Source organism: Numenius arquata, chromosome 15, assembly GCF_964106895.1.
Source record: "Numenius arquata chromosome 15, bNumArq3.hap1.1, whole genome shotgun sequence".
NCBI classification, from domain to species: domain Eukaryota; kingdom Metazoa; phylum Chordata; class Aves; order Charadriiformes; family Scolopacidae; genus Numenius; species Numenius arquata.
In genome coordinates, this window is record NC_133590.1 from 12928636 (window position 1) to 12952224 (window position 23589).

At 41.8% G+C, this 23589-nt stretch overlaps 2 protein-coding genes across 2 annotated transcripts; both read left to right on the top strand.

Moving 5' to 3' along the window:
- Positions 1-907: 907 nt before the first annotated feature.
- On the top strand, positions 908-17836 carry LOC141472296 (disintegrin and metalloproteinase domain-containing protein 9-like). The gene is made up of 22 exons (XM_074159210.1): positions 908-977; positions 2017-2114; positions 3283-3359; positions 4002-4080; positions 5245-5321; positions 6724-6943; positions 7446-7511; positions 7594-7665; positions 8304-8476; positions 8968-9052; positions 10078-10199; positions 11078-11249; positions 12184-12273; positions 12783-12978; positions 13771-13876; positions 14078-14252; positions 14479-14559; positions 15164-15269; positions 16244-16376; positions 16809-16872; positions 17372-17424; positions 17758-17836. The coding sequence occupies exons 1-22, from the start codon at positions 908-910 to the stop codon at positions 17834-17836; spliced, it is 2394 nt and encodes a 797-aa protein (XP_074015311.1).
- A 740-nt stretch (positions 17837-18576) lies between these two features.
- On the top strand, positions 18577-22743 carry PSTK (phosphoseryl-tRNA kinase). Its single transcript, XM_074159211.1, has 7 exons — positions 18577-18587; positions 19559-19853; positions 20058-20340; positions 21192-21390; positions 21892-21967; positions 22281-22374; positions 22538-22743. The coding sequence occupies exons 1-7, from the start codon at positions 18577-18579 to the stop codon at positions 22741-22743; spliced, it is 1164 nt and encodes a 387-aa protein (XP_074015312.1).
- The last annotated feature ends 846 nt before the right edge of the window (positions 22744-23589 follow it).

Here is a 23589-nt window from a genome sequence, read left to right on the forward strand (position 1 = left end):
AACAAGCTCGTATTAGAGATGCACTTGGCATCTCTGTTTTTTTTCGCCTTAGCCATTGTTTTATGTGATTTACTAGCAATGGAAAATGGATTTGCTCTGTTTTAATCAATGAATTAATTAAAATTAATTAATGAATGTAAATGCTTTAGCATTAAAACTGTGTTTTATCGGTCTCCTTTTGAGTTTCTAAATGTGCTTGATACTTCTGAAATGTGTTGCAAATTCATCCAGTCTTAGAAACCTCTATTTTCTGCTTTTGGCGACAATGCGGTTGCATGATGCCCCGGGAGGTTATTCTGATCCTGGAAGACTGATGAGCTGCACAGAATTCCTGACTTTTGGTGAGGAGAATTATCTTTAACATAGAAGGGGCTGGGTAAAAAACCTGTTTTGTGTATTTCCATGTGTTCATATGCATTGTATTTTTGATGTTTTTAAAGTAAAGATGAAAAAATGGAAAAGAAAGAACAAGCTGAAATTTTGAAGGGTAGACTGGTTTATACTGAAGTTTTTTACTGAGCCGACAATAGCCAGTACAAACATCCTACACATTGTATCTGTCAGTAGCAATGTTTTATGTTTCTAATCTCTCGTGATCTCACGGTGGTACCAAAATCTTTTAGAATAAACCAGTTTGACCCTGGCACGGGTTGGGGCTCTTTCTCCAATCAGCATTGAGGAATGCGCTGCTTTTTATTTGCTGTCTAACCAGTTTTTTTGCAAGCCTAATGGATTAAATTTTACTTCCCGTTTCCTTAGCAGAGATGAAGTATCGGAGTGCTTTTTCTGTTGTTTACCTTCGGGGCAGACGGCTCTCGTTCTTCTAGTTCTCCTGTGTGGAGCAGCTCACAGCCAGGTACACAGTGTCTGCTCGGATTCTGTACCTGTTTCTCCGGGAAATCTAGTCATGTTAAAACACAGCCTATTTTTCTTCACTTTTGGACTAACTTTAACTGGAAAGCCTTTGTGGATAAAAGGTAAGCTTTCAGCTTTTGTTACGTATTCAGAAAGTTTCTCTGAGTCTTCTTGTACTCTCTGCTCCTGGTCGTAGTGATGCCCACCTTTCAAATCGGGTCACCGGTCTCCCCATGTATTAGGCTATTAGCTGACCTGCTAACTGAGAAAATTGTGTTCAAGAAAAAATGTGTCTGGAAAAGATTACAGGTTGAAGCTTTTCATAGTTGAGCTCTTTGTGTGTGGTTGTTTGTTTTTTTTTCTCCAGGATGTAGCAGGTATGTAAATGCATCATCTTCCATACAGGACACTGCTTGGGACAACTGCAGTTACTGTCACTCTCATCGACAGTAAAGCCTAGAAAAAAAGATTTCAATCTCCACTAATGTGAGGGAAATTCCTACAGTTTTTAGTTCTTCTTTAACTCGTTTCCACTTATCATTTGGCTTCAGATATTATCTTCAGATATAACACCTGAAATATTCTTAGAAACGGATATTTTTATGACATGCATTAAAGACGGTTTCATGCTTTCAGGTGTCAAAATATAAATTGTTAGACCTGCATTTCCACTGTTAGTTCAACATACACTTAGCTTATGAAACAGAATAGATTTTGTGATTTAGATAATAGAATTATTAGCAATTAAGAGTAAAGTCAGAAGTAAATATTGAGTGCCGATATTCTTTGCAGACCTGTTTGCTAGTAGCAACTTCCACATTTTGATTGTCTTTAATGTTAAACATATGCCACCTGCACCTAGCTTTTAAAAATCCTGATGTTATCTAAGAGGTAGAGATAATCGTTACACTGAAGAATCCTCCTTCTCACTTTGAATGGGTGATTCTGTGGCATCTTTCCAATCACAAATTCCTTTCACAGAGACGTGGGAGGCTAAGGGCGACTTTATACTACTATAAAGTTAGGCCACATACTGCTGAAATTATTCTTTCTCCATTTATGGCTCGATCACAATGGTCTTTTGGCAACCGTCACTGTGCAGATGCCAGCATAATGTTGTATTTATCCTGATTCTTTAGAAATTTCAAACTTTATTTTTAGGTGTATCTTCTGAACAGACATCCAGACTTTCTACATTAGAAATAATTATTCCTCGAAGTCTGACAGGCAGAGAGAAACATCACCCATTTTTTCACGAGGTTTGTTATTCTCTCTGATTTTTTCTTCTGATGTTGCTGTTTTTCACAATACTATCCTACATTACACACACACACAATGTATGGTGTCTATAGATTATTTTTGTGAAGAAAAGTGCACCACACTGTCTCTTCAGATTCTTAGTGTTTTCAACTAGTTTTGAGTAAATTTGTGATTTCACTCTAATTTAACTTCTTCCAAACTTCTAGTCCTGTTAACAGCCTTGTAAGGCAGAATTGGGAAGGAACATGAAGAATATTTCCATTTCCTCCAAGTCAGATTAGAACTCGGAACTTGAACTAACGTCCAAGTTGTATATGTTCTTTTTCTTATTGTACCTGGTCTTTGGATAACCAGAGGATCTCAACCATGTAGCACCTAAAGGGCTGATGCTTACTTTGTAGAAAAGATCCCACAGAGTCTCACAGGTTGAATGAATGAGTTAAAGAGAAAGATCTGAGCCTTGATTCTTCAGTTCTGAGGTAGCCTAGCTTTGTTCCAGATAACGAGTTCCATTACTGAAGTAACTGTTACTGAAATAGCATTAGTCACTTCTGCACAAACCGATTAAGGAAGGAAGAATCTGTGAGTCGTTCATCCGGCTGCCGATGATTTGCATAAGGAGTGTCACAAACATGATGTGATATTTGGACACACACGAGCTGTGCCTTTCTCGGGGAACCGAGTCTGGTCACCTTTATCCAACCTGAATCTACTTCCTCTCCATTAGCGTCCGAGGTCCATCTGTTCCTCAGCCTGTAGAACTGCAGCGTGGTAGTCTAGGTTTAGCTTTACTAACACTTCCTTTTTTGTTCTAATACCACAAATTTTACATTTTCATTTTTCTGTAGGCTTTATTTTTTCTACATTCCCTCTACAAATCTGTAATGACAGACAAATTTAAATTAATGTGCAGTTTGTGTACTTTTTCATTCTGTCTTCCACATGAAAATTTATACTTAGTAGAATTGGAACTTTCCATAGGAAAGCATGTGGAGCGTGCTGCTGAGAGTTTGAAAGGCGTGAAGGTTACGAATGTGTGTTTTGTAAATCTAGTAAGTATTTAAGACCTATAGAGCAGTTGTACTTCTCTTGTCAAAGAAAACATGGAACTGGCACAACCCAGCAGAAAATCACCTAATTAAGTGATATCTTCTGTTCTGTTTTCAGGAACATTCACATGACAACCTTTCTTACTCAATTAAAACCAGAAATGGAACATACCTCCTAAAACTGAAGAAAAATAAGTATGTGACAGAGTGTTGTAATAAACCATTCCATCTTGGGATTTAGTTGCCTCTAGTATGCAGACTATAAAAATACAGACAAGTATTTTCATACTGAAAAATTTCAGAAGAAACCATTTAAACGGCAGATTGTAGTATTACAAAAGGACTCTGTTAAATAGTGTTCCTGTCATGGTAGTCCCTTGCAAATACAAGGGAATAATATTTTTCCCAGTTGTGCAGAAACTTATTTTGATTATTTTTTATTAGCACGATAGATTTTAGAAAAACTTTATGGGAAATTAGAATTCAGCTCAACATCAGCTCTTTAGTAGTGGGCAGGGGAGGGTTGTTGTGTTGTACTTGAAGAAATTTGCCTGTTACTTTGGTTCCTCATTCCTGAGCCTGTAATAATCCAGGCCCTGAAATAAGATAGTCTGCTCAGGTCCTGCTCTATGGTTATTTTAGTTAAAATATTTAAAAATAAGGTATTTTCCAAATACTGCACCTCTTTTTTGGGGTATTTTGTTTCATATGCATGGATTTTAATAATAATTTAGGATGAGTGTGCTGCCAACAGAATGTAATACTTACTTACTAGGACTCCTCACTTATTTCTTGCTTTATAGACTTAAAAGAGCAGTAGTTTATTTTTGTTTCCAGACAGCTTGTTAGCGAAGACTTTATGCTATATACATATGGGGAAAATGGGAAACTGGAGGCAACACAATCAAAACACAAGGTATTGTACGTAATAAAATTCCCCTTTTGTGTAAGAGTTTCCTCAAACCAGGGAAGCCAAGCTTTAAGAATTGAAGGTGTACTAACAATTTGATAGACCTGAGGATGACAACAAGGATGGGTATGCATCCAAATGTATTTTCAAAGCAAAAGGGAATGCGCAACCATTAATTCGGATTGTCTTCTTATCACTATAATAGGGCGGTGAAAATTGGTTGCATTTTTGCCAATGGAGAGGAAAATGCAAGTGATGAACATAAAGTATCTGCAGAAGAAAAATATATTTGCTGGGAAAGAGGCTTTTGTGAATTTTCACATTTGTAGCGTTTCTGTTTAACAGTTACCACTGATAGAAAACACGAGGTTCTATGTCTTCTGCGGGAGTGGGCTGTTCATGGTCATACGGCACCACTGTTTTCCAAGGTGCAAAAGGAGATGCCAGGAGATTATGCCAAGGCTGAATTTGAGCTACCTGATTAGGTCCCCTTTGCATAGTGTGCAATTAAAGGTACAATGGCAGCATCAAAGCTCTATAGTTTTTAGGTCCCATATCAAACAAGACCTAGAAATACTTTTGAATTTAATTTCAACTTTCAACCGCATGTGAGCTCCGTGAGACTTAATTGGGTGCTCTGTGCGTGAGAGATCTCAGATCAGCCTTTGAGAGGAGTCTATTTAGGAACAGGATGAGCAACGTAGATTACAAGATTTTGCTAAAAGATGATGATGGGTTAAACTAAAAAGCTCATTGTTTTCTAGAACCAAGGGATCAAATGCTTTTGTAGGTACTCATGTCAAGTAATCTCCAAGAACATTGGGATTACTGTGAGGGTGGTGAGACCCTGTCCCAGGTTGTCCAGAGAAGCTGTGGATGCCCCATCCCTGGAGGGGTTCAAGGCCAGGCTGGATGGGCCTTTGAGCCACCTGGTCTGGTGGGAAGTGTCCCTGCCCAGGGCAGGGGGTTTGGAACTGGATGGTCTTTAAGGCTCCTTCCAACCCAAACCATTCTATGATTCTATGATTACTTTTAGAATAGGGAACTCTATAAATTTGTAACAGCCAGACTTAATGTCATTCAAATAAAAAGGTTAATTAGAAAATAAGTTTGCATTTGAAGGCAACAACCTTATTTTGTCATTAATTGTGTGGTTTTGTTGCATTTCAGACACACTGTTATTACCATGGCACTGTTGAAGGAATTGCTGACTCCATGCTTGCTCTTAGCGCATGCGATGGCCTTAGGTATTACCTCTTGCTCTTTACTTCAGGATAATTCATTGTGCAGTAGCAAAGTAAAACACCAAAAAAACAGTTGCTATTCATCGTACAGCTGGAGAGAAGCACCATTAGCTGAGGCCTTTATTACTAGACGCAAATGTCTTGACCAGAGGTACCTCTGTAGAAGAAATGCTGATTAAGCTTTTGCTGACCTTCACACATTCCTGTGAACAATTCTGTCTTACGAATGGGCATGTTTCAAAAGAAGAACCATTTCTGTGGAAAAAGTTTTGATCAAATTTGAAGCCACTTTTTGTGTTTCAAACACAAGAAAATTACCCTTATTTGAGAAACTTAAAGGGGCCAGATTAATGGATTAATGTGTAGAAGAAGGTGGTGTTCTCCCCGCAGAATCAGTCCATGTGAGTTGGCAAATGAGATGGGATGCACAGCAAATTGTGCAGATGTTCAGCATGTGCTTAGAGTGTGTCCATGCTCCCCTGTGCTCACTGTGCTGGGCACTTCAGCTGTAGTAGCCTTGCTCAGTTTGATGTTTCTTTCACAAGCAGGAAGAGGCAAATGGGATCAAGTTCACCCACATATCTTTCATGTATAGTATCACAGTGAGATGCCACTCACAATAAAAAATGACATTTCCTGCCATTCCTTTAAATGAAGAATAAAATGGTCAACATACTGTTACTTCAGGTAACGCCAGATCTCACTAAGCAGAACAGATATTTCATTTTGGTTGTTCTGCAAACTTACGAAGACTCAAATCCTTCGGTTACCTTGAACTCACATTTTTGAGGATCTTGTTTCACAAGATATTAACTAGAGAATTCTTCTTCTAAATATAGTTTTGAGATTCTGGAGAACAAGGTAATAGCTTCTGAAAGATTCTGGTAGAGCAAATGGGCATATAGCAGCAGTTTCTGAGCCATGGGCAAATGCAAAATCTGTACACTTAGCTGCACTCAGCAGTGCAATGCTGCCGTTGCCCTCATAAACACCCTGCTGATTGCTTTTAGCCTCTCTTTCTGTCTCAGAAGATATCTTTTTCTAAAATGCTAGATTACTTTAGCTGCATGGGGGGAGAAGTGAGACTAGAGATAAGGACTAAAAGCAACCCTTTGCATCAACCACAATCCAGCCCCATTTTGTAACAATTTGGCTTTCCCACTAACTGATTCAAGAAGCCCACACTTGTGTTCGATCAAGTACTTTAAATAAGTTCTATTTTGTCTTTTGAGATCCTGTTGGGCATTTGAACTTACCCCCTATATTAAGACAATTTAAGATAATTTATTTCAACATAGTGGTATGAACAGTTCTGGTTTTTAAGCACCAGCTGTCATTCATTCACCTAGTCATAACCACGAGGGAAAAATTGTGGAATAATTTTTCATTCTTTTATGATTATCAGAGGAATTCTCTTCATTGGTGGCAAATGGTATGGAATGGAGCCGCTCAACACATCCAGGACGTTTGAACACGTGTTTTACCAGTTAGAAGATAAGCAGGATATCCCCTTCCGTTGCGGTGTGCTGAACAGCAGCCTTCATCACAACAAGATGTTTGTGAAGCAGTCTGTGAAACACGAGTTTTTATCAAACAGTACTTCTAGCAGGGAAAAGCTTTTGAGGGTAAACACCTTTCTGTTTCTCTCTTGAGTCCAAGTCTTCTCCTCAGTCTGGTCCAGCAGCCAAGGGTCTCCAGAGCTCTTGCTTTGTCATGGTATCACTGTAGGTGGGTTTGGCCCGGGAGGCCACTTCCTTGTTGCCTTCATTTTTCACGGATCCCAAACTTAGCAGTGGGATTACTGCTAAGGAAACCCTACACCAGAAAAACAGCACAATGGGAATTTAATGTAGCTTGAAGCAATCTTGAGCTCTGCCCAAGACAGTTGTGGGTACAATGTGAAAGGCATGAAGCTGCCTTTCAGCTCATGCATCCCAGTGTCTGAGCAGAAGTGAATTACTGATACACAGGTATTTATCTGGAAATCTAAGGCAAATTGGTAGGCCACATTAAAAAAATACGTAATTGCTTTATAAATCCATGAAATGAAAATCATGAGAAAGATAATTAAAAAAACCTTGAACTCATTAGTCATGATGTTAACTTACTGTGTTCTCTAATTTGCAGAAGAAGCGAGCTGTCCTGCCACAGAAGAGCTATGTGGAATTATTTGTGGTTGTGGATAACAACAGGGTAATGATTTCATCCAATGCTGCATACATTTTATTAAACCATTAAAATATTTTCTCTGATGTTCTCATATGATATTTTACAGTTTTTGATGAAGGAATCTGATTCTGCTGCCGTGCAAAAGGAAACAGTTGAGCTGATTAATTACGTTGATGGGGTAGGTCAGACAAGTTGCTGAGATTCCGTAGTTTTCTATTTTATCATAGTTTTCAAAAGAACAGCAAATGCAGTAAATCTGAATAATTATATTTTGAAACTATATTTGGAAGCTACACAGCAATTTGTAACACATTTAAGGCACCTCAAATCTATGCACTAGAGGTGCAGCTAAAGGGAGAGATGCAAGAAGTTTTTAAACCACTTCTCTGTGCTCCCAGACTTTGGCTGCTCCAGGACAATGAGGTCTCCAGTAGGTTTTACATTTCCAGGAAGAGTATTTCTCATGTATGTAGTTCTTTTTTTATTAAGCAAACTGGCAGCACTGTGAACAATTCCATAAGCTCTCTGATCATCTGTTCCCAATTTCTCCTCAAGACAATTAGCTAAAGAAATGAATGAACATGGTCTTTCCAGCTTCTCCAACGGAAAGATATGTTCAGGTACCTTTATGACGTAGTTCGCCTTCATTCAGATATTCTTTCCTCACATCAAACTGTTAATTATTCAAAGAAACTAAAGTTATGTTCAGCTTAATGTTTACAGTAGTGGTGATGTAATCGTTCATAATTCAGGTGAACCAGACTGAATTATCATTATATTGAACAATATAATGGACAATAATTATATTTTTTCCAGATGTATAGAGCATTAAACATCCAGATTGTTTTGGTTGGATTGGAGATCTGGACAGATACAAACCTCATATCTGTAATGGATGGCTCAGCTGGAGATGTACTGGGTAGATTTGTTTCTTGGAGACAGGAAAGTCTTCTCAAACGATCCCGAAATGATGTTAGCCATCTCATAATGTAAGTGTTTGTTCAGTGGAAACACTCACCATGCTGCCAATGTCATTAATGTATATGATTTGGGATTCGTGTATGAATGAAAATACAACTAGAGTAAAATTCACTCAACTTCCAAACTGTTTTAACTTGGAAAAATGTCAAGGAAGTGTAATGAAGTCTTTATAGATCATCAACTCCAGGTGGCCCTGCTTGAGCAGGGGGCTTGGACCAGATGACCTCTGGAGGTCCCTTCTACCTTCAACCAGTCTGTGATTCTGTGAACTCAGAAGCACTGACCTAGTAGATTTAGGTCATTATTTTCAAGTTCTTTTATTCAGATGTTCATTATTCATTCCAGTGAAACCCTGATATGATGATACATTTCTTCTTCACTTCATGAAGACCAACTCTTGCTTTGCAGTATTTGTTTCAGACTCATCAGTGTCTTTTAGTAGAAATCATGAACTTTCAGCCCCTCTTTCAACACCACCTTCAAACTGCTTTTGTTGCAGAGGGAGAAGCTCTTTCGGTGGATCCATTGGAATGGCTTTTGTAGGTACCGTCTGCTCACAAGTCCAGGGAGGATCAATCAGCACCGTAAGTACATAACGTTGGAAGAAACTAGCACAGGAGCTGCTAAACCATCATAGATATGCTGCTAGTGAGACCTAGAGGTACCTGAGCAATCAGAGGGCTTCCCCTGGGCATTTACACAGCCCAGAGTCGTAACTACTCCTATTGCCAGACTTTGCTTCCACAGAGGTACCTTCCAGAACGTCCGAAATAAATAATGCGCAATTTGTTGACCTATTTGCTCAAGTCACTCAGGTCTTGGAGTGGTACTTTTTTTTATGAGACTTCTGATGTAAAGATTTGTGCACATTTTTATACTTATATTAAAAATAAATTTTAAAAAAAGTTTTTTTCAAATTTCTTTTCATCTCATTTCAGTCCATTTGACTGATTTAATCCTGAAATATTTTTTTATCACCTTTTTGTAATTGAGCTAGTTCAAGGTTGTATGGGGAAAGTCCATTCTTGTACCATTAAGGTTCATAGCCACAGTGGTTTTGGGATGGGAATATAGCTGCAAAATAATGTGTATTTTTTGACTCTCTACATGGATAGACAGTGAACATAATGCACTCTGTTCTAAAGTGTCTGGAATTCTACACAATGAGGCTGTAAATGGCCAAGAATTTTAAATCTGGCAAAATTAGCCAGAAACTATTTTTTACTCCTTCACTCTTGGGGCAGCACCAGTATCTCCAGATGTTCCTGTCCTTAAGAGTATGGATGCCACAACATCATGGAAAAACTTAAGAGGCTGTTCTTTAACAGTCTTTTTGTCTTCGAGGACTGCACTGAAATCAGTTTTCATGACAGATTAACTGTGTTGTTATTCAGAATATGATCCTAATGGAAAGAATAGAAAGAGTGGCAGAATCTGGCCTTGCTGGAAAAAAACGTGACAAATTGTTCTTGCTGCTTTCGCTTTTCAATACAATTTAGTATTCTGTCCTCCTAGCCTCTGAGAGACTTGTGGCTTGAATAAATTATTAGGTAGTAACTTAGTAATGTCTTTAGTTTTATGGTTTTTTAACACTGATTCTTTTTATTAGTTGAATCATAACAATGTGTTACGTCATGCTACAGTAGTTGCACATGAATTGGGGCATAATCTCGGAATGAAACATGACGATAAAAGGTGTCCTGCATCCTATATTATGCACAGCACAGATAAGTAAGATTTCCAGTTATTTTATTTTAATAATCATTATTTACCTGCAGTGACTATGCCTTATGAGCTGTGAAACTTCTATGAATCTTGAAGAACTTTTGTGAATGGGGAGTTGTTTGAAAAGTTTAACCACAGAGGTGAATTCACTGAGTTAGACAATTTTAAATTATTTAAAATGTCACGTTTTCTAATCCAGTCATTCTTTATTTGTGGCATCCCTAAAAACTTATTTGGATTTTCTTAATTGTTATTTTTTAACGATAGAATGCTGCTTTTATTTTTTTTACCACGCTGAGAATGGTTTATATATATTCACTGGGTTTGTGCAAACTTGTGTCCTTCACACAGATTCTCTTAATAGTTAATTTCAACAAAAACTATCAGCCTAGATTTCTTTCAGTTCATTTGTTCTTTGGCTTCCCCTTACAAGAAAAAGATCATATTATTTTATTTATCCACATTTATATTAATAAATCAGGGAAGTTAAGCACTGGATGAAACTACTCTAAGAAGATGCATCCCTGAGTTCTTAGGGACTCCAAGATGAGGCAAACCTCTTTCTGGAAATTATTTTTTAAACAAGCATTTTTAGACTCTGTACAGACAAGGAATTTCTAAGCCCTGTTTTATATAGGACACCAGAATGGATAATCTGATGATCTCTTTTCCTACTGAAAGTACTTGCATTTATATTATATATAGTATTTTTAACTTCTAATGCTGCACTGTAATGCAAAATAAAGTAAAAATTAAGTATCTCATGATCTCCTACCGCTATGAAACACAGTATTTATTATAGATTGACAATATTTTAAGGACATAAGTTGTGCTTTTTCCCGTAAGGAAAGTATTTATAATAAAAAAAATATTATGCTTTCCAGTGGATCCAGGAATTTCAGCACCTGCAGTGCTGATGATTTTGAGAACCTTATTCTAAATGGAGGCGGGAACTGCCTTAGAAATCCTCCCAAAGCAAGTCACGTTTACAAGGAACCTGTCTGTGGTAATAATGTGGTTGATAGCGATGAAGAATGTGACTGTGGCAAACCGCAGGTGAGGAACAAAATTTAACTGGATACTTGTTATATCATATCATGTCATATCATACTGTACTTGTTGTATAACACTGGCCTTTTTGGTATACCTGATTTGCATTAATATCTGAGGGGTTTTCCTTTTGTAAATTTACATTTTTGCATGCAATATGAAGATCCGTTTTAGAAAAAGCCTAAAATCATGCTTTGATTAAGGGCTACCGGACTTCACAAAACTTTGAGCCAATGCCTAAGAAAGAAGAGCATTTCAGTGCAGAGTACGTGGAAACACCATTGGTTTTTGTGCTGTTTTTAGCAAAATGGATATTTCTGTTACATAAAAGAGACTGCTCATCTATAGAGCACTTACAGATTTCCTAACTGTAACCCTTAAACTTCACCCACAACAAAATTACTTTTGTTGGTCATATTTTCAGAGTCAAAATGTCCCTCAAAGAATGGGATATATTGACTTATTTTTTAGAAAATAAAGGCATCTCAAAAAAGACACCAATTAATCAAAAGGCTGTCAGCAAACTCAGGTTCCATCGTATAGGCCATCTTCTAAGTCATTAAAAGATACCAACATTCCTCTACATCAGACTGGTAGTTGTAGTGGAAAAATAGGATGAGGGGAGGGGTCATAAGAAGTGTTATTTAAAGAACGAAGTGTTCTGCTTCTTTCAGTGTCCATTTAAAGTGTAAACCTCTTCTGTACCCCTGTGCCACAACACATCAAAACAAATGTCTTTCTAATGACTTCTGGTAAAAAAAAAAACAGCCAAACTGTACGCTGGTTTCTGTGAGAGCAGAAGGCTCTCAACCTCAGAACACGCCAAACAGATGTTGTATTTAAAGCTTGGTTTGTCCATGTGCGTGGTGTGATGATGTACTTTCCTAGCTATCTAGCAAAGTAAAAGCACTGTGTCCCCTTGTCCATGGCTGCTCTTCAGGAATGTACTAACCCTTGCTGCGATGCTGCAACCTGCAAGCTCACCCCTGGATCGCAGTGTGCTGAAGGACTGTGCTGCAAAAATTGCAAGGTGGGCTATGCTTTATTAAGCCTAATTGATACGACTTACTAGTATTTTTTAATGTTTGAAAAGAGCTATCATAGTACTCTTGACATATTTCCACATTATCTCTACATTCACCAGCAGGGAGCATGTAAGCAGAGAATTTGTGTCTAACAGCTCTTGGCCAGTAGCTTAGAAATGCGATGTCATCTCTGTGTCATCCTTCGTAGGAGGCAGGAGCAATCAGGGGACACAGTAGTGATCTCCATTGTACAACACCAAGCTTCTCCAAAGCCTGTCACAGTTGCCTGCTTTTTAATTTGTACTTCTATACGCGGCTGTACGATCTATCCAAGTTCTCCCCGGGCTCAGCTCATAAACTTTATAGCCAAATCATATGAAACTGAGGGAAGTTTTGGATATTCCTTAGAAATTGATCTGACAAACTATTTTGTCTTCCTTAAAGCCACAAAAGGTTCCCAGTTGTCATTGTTGTTGCAAAATAAAAGCAGGGTGGCATTCCTCTTTCATTCTAGTTTAAAGTGGCAGGAGCAGAGTGCAGATCAAAAATGGATTTCTGTGATTTACCTGAATACTGCAACGGAAGCAACGCCTACTGCCCAGACGACGTTTACATCATGAACGGTTACCCTTGCGACAACATGAAGGCATACTGCTACTATGGAGTATGCCAGAGTTTTGATTCACAATGTGAATCTATATACGGAAAAGGTACGTTTATAATTTAATGTCAAAAGACTTGTAGTCTCCTAATAGACAACAGGATGCCCATGAGCCAGCATTGTGCCCTTGTTGCCAAGAAGGCCAATGGCATCCTGGGGTGCCATCAAGAAGAGTTTGGCCAGCAGGTGGAGGGAGGTCATCCTCCCCCTCTGCTCTGCCCTAGTGAGGCCACATCTGGAGCACTGGGACCAGTTCTGGGCTCCCCAGTTCAAGGACAGGGAACTGCTGGAGAGGGTACAGCAAAGGACTACAAACATGATGAGGGGACTAGAACATCTCTCTTACAAGGAAAGGCTGAGGAACTTGGGTCTTTTTAGTCTGGAGAAGAGAAAACTGAGGGGACATCTGATCAATGCCTATAAATACTTAAAGGGTTGGTGTCAAGAGGATGGGGCCAGTCTTTTTTCAGTGGTGCCCAGTGACAGCATAAGAGGTAACGGGCACAAACTGGAACATAAGAAGTTCCATCTCAACATGAGGAGGAACTTCTTTCCTTTGAGGGTGGCAGAGCCATGGAACAGGCTGCCCAGAGAGGTCGTGGAGTCTCCTTCTCCAGAGATGTTCAAAACCTGCCTGGACCCGTTCCTGTGCAACCTGCTCTGGGTGACCCTGCTTTGGCAGGGGGTTGGACTGGATGATCTCCAGAGGTCCCTTCCAACCCCATAGCATTCTGGGGGGTTTCTGAGTGGGGGTGGGAGTGGGGGTGATTCTGAGATTCTGTGATTCTGATATTTTTAAAATAGTGTAATGGCGTAGTAAGATTCGCTATTTTTCATACAGGGGCACGAAAAGCACCTGACGTATGCTTTGAAAAAGCAAATATTAAAGGAGATAGGTTTGGAAACTGTGGAATGAAAGGTGGAGCGTACAAGAAATGTCCTGTTCAGTAAGTCACCAGCAAATAAAAGCTAATCCTAAAATCTTTAATGTAAAAAATATTTTCTGTTACAAACTCTCAGAGCACGAGATTTAAAAGAATATTTCCTTGAAATGGATGTTAAAAAGTTTGACTGGATGGTGTATTTATACTGATACTGGGGTTTTTTTTCTGTTCACCTTGTCTCTGGGTGTCATTCATTCAATACAGGCACAGTCTGTGCGGGAAGCTCCAATGCACATCTGTTAGTCTTCAAAATCTTCCTGCTTGGAGTGTTGTCAATAACGCATCTGGGGTTTTATGCTGGTCTTCTGACTTCGACTTGGGATCAGATGTCCCTGATCCTGCTCAAGTTCATGATGGAACAGCCTGTGGAGAAAAGAAGGTAGGATGAATCACAGCAGCATCACAGAATATATTCCACCAACTGGAAAGTTTATAACTTTCAAAAGCATTACATAGCTCTCTTATTTTTATGCCATAATATAATAAATGCCCTTTCTCTTGACATTTAAGTAAAAGCTGTAGACTCGTAAACATATACATTTATATAGTATATTTATAAGAGGATGGTAGTTCTGTGTTTGAAAGACGCTAATGACTTTTTCCAGGCCTGTGTCAATTTTCAATGTGTCGATGCAAGTCACCTGGGCTACAGCTGTGATATAAAGCAGAAGTGTAACGATAACGGGGTGAGTAGATGGTGTTTTCAGGCCCTGTTTCCAGAAGACACAGATAGGTGCAAAATCCCTGCATAAAAGCAATAACCAGCCAGATGGCTTTGTTTTTTTTCTGATCTATATTAAAAGTTGTCTGCTTTTTTATCTGTAATTCATGTTACCAGTGTGCTGTAAACCTCTTGGCACTGACACTGAAAGACATTTCTTCTGAATTTTCTACTATCACTGAGCTTTCAAGCTGTAAAAGGAAAATAATCCTCTAAGGAGGCCAGTCTAGTGATTCCTGATTTATATGTTTCTCTATGAGAAATCAAAATGCAGTCCAAAGGTTGTAAAACTGAGATGTTTTTTGAAATGTAACCTATTGCAGGGAAATAACAAAACAAAGACTAACTTCTATAGAGGATGGACTTCTGGTATCAGTATCACTCCGTGTTTTGGGATGTTATGGAGGGGGAGAGCTTATTCCCAATTAATACTTCGTGTATTTCTATGCAATGCTTCTTGTTTCCATATGCAATTCTTAATGTCTAATCCAGATACGTACTGGAGGCTGAAGTGGCCATGTCCAGGAGGGTGTTGTTCGTTTGACTAATCCCTGCCGTATCGCCCGTAGGTGTGTAACAACAACGGGAACTGCCACTGCCACTCCGGCTGGGCCCCGCCGTTCTGTGACCAGTCGGGCTACGGCGGCAGCGTGGACAGTGGCCCGGCTCACATAGGTAGGACAGTGAAACTGGCCTTCGTTTTGCCTCCAGTATCTGATAAAATAATCTACTACTAACAGGGGTGGGTTTTTTTCCAGTCTCTTTTTAATTGTTTTTTTCTCCTGCATGGGACACTTAATCGTGGACTGACTCGAAGAACAAACATTATTATCTGATGTGTGAGTTTGCAGACAGCAAGGAAGTTGGCCCAAGGGAGAATTTGACCTCTGTTTCGTCTGAGATAAAAAAGCAATACATAAATTACTGTTACATTTTGAAATAGTTAGATATTTAGATATTTACTTGGGTATTTAAAGTGGAGTTGTGATACAATGGATGTCATTGAGGAAGACTAAAGCTTGAGAATGAAACCAGCAGCCTTTATATAAGGAAAGGGTCTCCCAGAAACGAGAGGGGTTGAGGAGGTGGATGCAGCAAGAGGCAGCTGGCTCGTGTAAGAGCCAAGAAATTCTGCAAAGGTAGAACGGAGTAGATTTTCCTGCCATGAACAACGTCTTCCCTCTTTGTTTACAAGCACAGTTCATCATCCGTAGCTTTTTGAGGCAAAAACCAACTCGTATTTTATCAAATTTTACTAAAATTATATTTTGGGAAAGGGAAAAAACATTTTGTATTTATTAATAGCTTAGGAAGGGAAAGAAGATGTGCACAGCAATTGTGGGTAAGCAAATATGAAAGGAATTTGTCTGCTTTAGAATTCTTGAAAAAATACACAGAAAAGGAAAAAGTTTGTGTATCACACACCACGGGGTGGGTAAGGCAGAAAGAACTTGGGATAACGTAAGACCAAATCCAACTTTTCTCATCATAGCATTTTATGAGTTTCAGTGGAGTTACTAGTTTTAATCTATAATAATCTGAAGATTGTAGGTTTTACAAAAAAAAGGTGTTTTAAGCAGAAAAAAAATGCTTTAATATGAGGTTAAAGGAGATTATCTTCTTACATGATTTCAATTCTTTTTCTCTAGATACATCACTTCGCGATGGTCTGCTTATTTTTTTCCTCCTTGTGTTGCCAGTAGTAATCGTTACTGTATTAGCAGTAATTAAGCGTGATGCAATAAAAAGAAAATTTTGCAGGCAAAGCAGAAGACAACACAGGTATTTCACTTACCACAAATGCGTATTTCAACACTTGAGAGCACGCTCCAGATGAATTTACCAAGCAGTTAGATGCTTTATCTGTACAAAGAATTCCATCCCTCCTCAAAGAAAATTCCTTCCCTGCTAACAGTAGCAGTAGGTTGTTTAATAGCCGGTACCCTGCTATTAGATAGTTTAATAGCTCCAGTTGTCAGTTCTCAAGCATTGTTTCCCCCAAATACACTGCACTTCCCTAATTGTTATTGATAATTGTATTGCATGGAGGCAGGGGCACGGCACATTGAGATTATTTACCAAAGCCATAAAGGGGTGGAGTCGGAAACAGAATCCAGATCTCGGAGCTGTAGCCTCGTCCCTTGGAAAACACCCCATCCCTGAAGGTAGATTAACCACATGGGGATTTGCCTGATGACGTGTTTTTTATTTCAGGGATAACAATGTGCAGCAACCAAAGCAAATTAACAGCCCGAGTCGTAACACAAGAAATAATCAGGTAAGATTCATCCATATTTGCATTATTTCATGTTGAGCAATCCAAATTACACAGTGCCTTTTCTCGAATGCTGATGGCTTTGGAGCTTTTTCATACATTGAAACCGTGTGAATTTCCAAGTATTTATAATAATTTCTAATGCCTTAGACAGGATTTCTGTTTGGGTCAGTAGGAGCCTTCTTGCCTGCCCTGCCAACGCGGGCTGTGAGCAGTACGGGATGGAACAGGCTGCTCCTGAGCAGGGCAGCCAAAGACTCAACTCTGAGTTCTGCAGCCAAACACCAGAGAAGCTGCTGAGCCCGGCTGTGGGTCTAGCTCTGATAAAACGAAATAAAAAAAAAAAAAAAATCATTGAAACAAAGTGTTGCAAGGGAATATGAAGAATGTCACAGGAATTGAAAATTAGTTCTAAAATACCACTAGCTTAATACTAGATAACACAGATTTCAAAGTGTGGCTAATTTTCTGCTCACTCGATTTTCTGCGGTGTCTTTTCCAGCCTCCCACATCACGTCCTGACTTTTTTACCATATCGCGTTTCCCTGGCCCAAGGTTCGTAGTACTTAAAACCTTCTTTATTTCACATTTGCTACGTTTACGTCGCTCTATCATTGTAAGTGAAGTTCCTAACGTCTCATGTCCTGCTTAGGAGGCTTTTCCATGCAGCATCATATGAGGTAAAATAGATTAAATGCTCAAAGGAGAAATGCTGTTTTACTGCTTCTACAGAAAAGAGCGTAACGAGACATGTAAATGCCACAAGGGAGAGGGAGGGTCAGAGAGAGTTAAATATATGTATAAATGCTAGCAACTGTTTAAAAATAGTAAAGAATCTGTTGTCTCGAGTCATGAAACACTTCACAAGATGTGTTTTCCACCCTTCAGGCAGCCAGTACCAACCCAGTTTCCTGCAGCCCCCTCAGGACCCCAACGGCCCACGGTGCCACCGAGGCCAGCTGCCTGAAAAGCCTCCTGGGAACCCCCAACCAATTCCGACCAGTAACTGGGCTGAAAACAGTTACAGATTGTAGTCCTCCAGTCCTCTCCTCACGCAGCCAAAACGCCTTCTGAAAGCACATACCTCTGGAAAAGACTTGATGCCAAGAGGCACGGAACACCGATTTTGTAACGTCCCATTATTCTGCTAATTGCTGCTGGCGGTATTTGTGCCTCTTCTACCTCACCTCTAGGTTGTTTTTTTTAATCAGAAGCCTGAAGTTCCACTCTTGTTAGATTAAATCTGTAACAGCATCAGACAACAGGACTCTTTGGAAGCACAGCCTTGCTCGCGGGCCAAAGAGAAGTGGATTCAGTTATTTACAGACATAATTTATTCTCCTCTAGCCACACGCTCCTGTGAAAATGAGACCGTAGACTGACCCTTTGGGCAGCCTGTCTGCCTCCTGGACCGTCCCCTTGGTGGTGCACTGTCGGGGACCCCATGCACTGCAGGGCCGGTGCCTTGCTCCAAACCTTCTCCTTGGTGCAGCCCTGTCGATGCTGGGACCCTGGTCCCACCTCTCATTACCTACAGGCTGCGTTACCTTCCCGTCCCGGTGGTTTATAAAAGTAACCCCATACAGGGAGACCAGCCGTGGAAAGAATCACAGAAGACTGAATAAATTATGGAATCACCTCTCCAAGCAAATATTTCTAATCCCTCAGACGGTCATTTCACTGAAGAGCAGGACAAAAGAACCCAAAATGTATTGCAGGCAAAGATCTGCACTGGCAAGGAGTGTCTTCCAAAAAAGTGTTGTCTTTCTAAATTCCTTAGAATCCTAAATTGTTATCATGAATTAAATGTTCCTATCATTTAGACTTTATTAACAAGCACATTACAATAATATAGTTTAACATAAATCATCAGGGTCAGCACACTTGGTAGTATCTTGATTTTATGATGGTAACAAGCCCACGGCTGGGCACACCCATGGTCACTCAGCTGGGTTCACAGAATCATAGAATTCTCTGGGCTGGAAGGGACCTTTCAGATCATCAAGTCCAACCATCAACCTCACACTGACTAAACCACCGCTGACCCACGTTCCTCAGCACCACGTCTGCCCGGCTTTTGAATACCTCCAGGGATGGGGACTCCACCACTGCCCTGGGCAGCCTGTTCCAATGCTCAACAACCCTTTCGGTAATGAAATTATTCCCAATATCCATCCTAAACCTCCCCTGGTGCAACTTAAGGCAGTTTCCTCTTGTCCCATGGCCTGTTCCTTGGGAGAAGAGACTGACCCCCCCTGGCTACACCCTTCTTTCAGGGAACTGTAGAGAGCGAGAAGGTCTCCCCTCAGCCTCCTTCTCTCCAGGCTGAACACCCTGCTCCTCATGATTCTTGTTCTCCAGACCCCTCACCAGCTCCGTTGCCCTTCTCTGGACACGCTCCAGCCCCTCAGTGTCTTTCTTGTCATGAGGTGCCCAGAGCACTCCAGGTGGGGCCTCACCGGTGCCCAATCCAGGGGGACAATCACTTCTCTATTCCTGCTGGCCACGCTATTCCCCATGCAGGCCAGGATGCTGGTGGCCTTCTTGGCCACCTGGGCACACTTCCGGCTCACATTCAGCCGGCCGTGGGCGAACACCCCCAGCTCCTTTTCCACCTGCAGCTCCAGCCACTCCGTCCGCAGCGCCCATGGCCTTGTGACCCAAGTGCGCTCCCCTCCCCGCCCGCCAGGGGGCGGGCCCGCGCATGCGCACAGCGGCCGCCTGCACCGGTAGCGGCGGCCGGACTTCCGTCGGCGCTGGCGGCGACGGAGGGGCCGGGCGGCGGCGGGCGCGCCCGGGCGGGGCTGTGCCTGCTGTGCGGGCTGCCGGCGGCCGGCAAGTCCACCCTGGGCCGCGCCCTGCGCCGCCGCCTTCCGCGGCGCCCGGGCTGGGCCTGCGCCCTCCTCAGCTACGACGAGCTCATCCCGCCGGAGGCTTTCGGGCCCAGCGAGCCGGGGGCGGGACCGGACGGGCCGTCCCCATTGGTCAGTGCGGCGCGCTCTCTTGCTCTCATTGGCCAGCCGGCGCGCGTCGCGTTGCATCGTCACTGCCGGCGCGGCCGGTGTTGCTAGGCAACGCCCTGACGCGGGGCCTGGCCGCCATGATGGCACCGGCGTCGCGGCGGGGCCCGGGGAGGGCGGCGGGGCGGGCGGGCGCGGGTCTTCACCCCTCCGTGCCTCCCTCCGCAGCTGCCGCGCTGGAAGCGGAGTCGGCGGGAGCTGCTGCAGTGCCTGGAGCGGTTCCTGCGGGCGCTGGTCACCGGGGAGCCGCTGTCCGCGCCCCCCGCCGCCGGGCGGCCGGGCTGGGAGCGGTTCCTGGCCTGCTGCCGCGGGCAGGGGCTGCTCGCCACGGAAGAACGTCACGGCCCTCCCGGGACACCCGCAGCCGCGGCCGGGCCGCTCTACCTGATCTTGGATGACAATTTTTATTACCAGAGCATGAGATACGAGCTGTACCAGCTGGCTCGCAAATGTAATTGCTCTTTGTTCCTACGCAGAAAAACGTTTTCAGCTTTGTCAGAAATTCAGTGCACTTTACCTGCCTTTTTTTAAAGGGCTTTTGCAGAACTTTTGTTACTTTTAATGGCTACATTCCTGCAGTACAGCAAGCATCATCTTAGCTTTATTACTTTATTATTGGAGATAGCTAAGTCGCTTAAAGCCTTTCTTATGCCCGTTGATCTCAAAAATTACCACTTGAACAGCCTTGAAGTTAAAACGGTTTGTATTCTTTCCCGGTTTGTATTTTTTTTCAGGCTCAGAGCTAGTGTAGAAGTTACTCATTCATGTAAAGCCTTTCTCGTGCATGTTGTTCTCAGAAATTTTTACTTGAAGGATTTAAAAGTGTATGTTGTGGTTTAACCCCAGCCAACAGCCAAGACTCTGCAGTTCTCCCCGTTCCCCTAGATGGGCAGAGAGAAGGGGAAAGGGGGGGGAAAAACACATGGGTTGAGATAAAAACAGTTTCATAGAACAATAATGAAAAAGGAAAATAAAAGTAATACTAATGGTAAAAGAATATATAAGGCACAAGTCACTCCCACCACCCAGCCCATCCTGAGCAGGGATTGCCAGTTCCTGCCCTGCGGCCAACCCCATTTATCTACTGAGCGTGATGTCTACGCTATGGAATATTCCTTTGGCCGTCCCATTGTTCCGTCTGTGCTCCTTCTCAGCTTCTACGGGAAGCTGAAAAAAGTCCTTGACAAGTATAAACATCATCTAGCAAGAACTAAACCAATATCCATTATAGACATTCCGTTCGCAGCAATCACTACAGCTCTGTCCCAGCTGAAATCAGGACATCTGTTTATGTTCTTTTAGATTCCTTGAGCTTCTGCCAGTTATTTTTAGACTGTCCGCTTGAATGCTGCTTGCAGAGAAATCGTCTAAGAAGTCATCCGGTACCGGACCAGACAATATGTTTAATGGCAAAAAAAATAGAAATGCCAGATCTCAAGAAAAACGCTTGGGAACGGAACAGCCTCGTTCTGAAGAGTTTTGATTGCACTTTAGAGGATGAGTATGTCACTGGATTGATGGTAGGGCTTTCAGTAAGTTGCGTTTTCAGAAACAGGCGGGTAGAAAAGCTTTTTTTATTGTGTCTAAACAGTATGTAAAAAATACTCCGTATGGTGGTTTTTGGGAGCCAGTCAGTTACACACCACAGGCAGCAGCTGCTGGGAGCTCACAGCCATCATTCTTCGCGGAGTTAACCTCAAAACTCACTGCACCTCTAAACTGTTGTTGAAAATCCATGTAAATTAAGACATTAAGACTGGAAAGAATTGGCTGTAGTTTTAGTTACAAACGGTTTTCATCTAAGTTGCTGTAGTAAGGTTATTTCATTGATAGCCTCATAAATTTAACTGAAAACTTGGTGGTTGGTTTTTTTTTTCCCGGGATGAGGTGTCAGTACAGGTGTCATTATACCTGTCAGTACAGGTGTCATTACACAATGAAAGAACAGTCTTCAGGGAGAGTGTTTGATTAGCGTGGTTTACTCTCTCGTTTGTTCCCTTAGCGAGCGGATAATCAGTTTGCTGGCCACGGCTTTGGAAAATCCAGTGAAGCAAAACGAGGAAAACCCTGAGCAAAAGGTAGCGCTGCTTCTCTTCACAGTCCCGGCCCCTCCAGCTGGTGGTGAATGAGTGAGCGAGTTATTCCCGAGTTGGATTCGCAACACCGTGACGACAGGAACTGAGAAATCCCCGTTGCGTCTCTTGATTGCAAAAGCATACACCGAAAAGTTAATCCTATTGGAAATGGGTCTTATTGAGGCCTTATTAAGTTAAACCACTGAACTACCTTTATGAACACTGTTACATGTTCTACAGCAGTAAAAAAAAAAAAAATATATATACTTTTTTAAATATTTTGGCATGTATTCTTTCTGTTGCTCTCCCGTGGCAGGAGGCGGATCGAGCCATCTGTGCGGCGAGTATGGTCCATCAGGCTGATGGGATGTGCAGACGCATCGTGTCTCAGGCCATGAAGGACGCCAAAGGTACGCGCAGCGTGTTCGAGGCGCCGCCTGGCAACCTCAGGCTGAAGCCATAAAACTCGGGGTAAATCAAGGAATCCCAACTGTGGAACTGCCTTCAGGAGTCTGGTCTGTAAATTTTGTCTTTAAACATGAAGTGAAAAGTTCAGTTTTAATTTTCTTTCAGATAAAAACGTACCCCCGAGTGAGATGAAGAGCCTGGCAGAAGAACTCAACAAACTCAAAGCAGAATTTTTGGAAGACTTGCGGCGAGGAAATAATTGGAAAAACCAAATTTGCAGAGAAAATCGATATTCTGACCCTGCTGCAAGTGTAACTTCTTCATTCCAACAGGAGGCAACCGATGTGGTTAATAAATATATTTTAAAATAACGACACAGAGAATATTGGTGGTTTTTTTTTTAGAGTCCAGAGTGTTTAAAACACAATACTCCTTCAGTGGAACAGCTGAAAACAGCTGAAAACACAGCTTCCTTCTCTGGAGGCTTGTGCCACCTCTAACTCCTCTGCCGAATTATGGAGGAGAAATAGAGCCTGGCGTACTGTGTTTGACTTTGAAGATCAAGCCAACAACAAACCATCCGTAGATTTTAAATTTCCAGGAAAAGTCAGCCTGGGAAGAACACCTGGAAGTCATCCCGTCCTGTTTCCTGCTTACAGCGGGACCAACTTCAAGCTGGGTCAGCTTTCTCAGAGCCTCCCCCGGTTTGAAGAGCACCTTGGGTGGTGACCTCTCTGCTCTGTCCAAGGGGCAGCTGGGCGTTTCCAGAGAACACCTGCCTGGGAAGGCACCAAACCACCAAGTGAGATGGAGTTTTGCCTTTCCAGCAGGAAGCGAGTTGACAATGAACTACAGCATCCAAAGCCAGGACGTCAGCACCTGCCTTTAATCCACGTCCCGCTTCAGTTTCTTAAGTCCCTTTTTTAGATCAGGCTCTTGGCTCCTCTGCTGGTTTCCATGACAGAAACTTTGCAAAGAAGAAGAAATTTGAGATGCAGTTAAATTAAGGCTCTTGAGAGCTGCACGAACATCCACACACACGTAGGATTAACTCCAGCGACCGAAGGAACTTAACGCTTGGTGCTGCCTTCGAAGTTGCCAACAACATACACACAAGTTCCATATGGGGCAACAACCACCTTACCAGGATCAGAACTCAGACATGGAGAAGGAAACAGGAGTACGAGGAACAACAGAATTTGGAAAATGACCAAAAA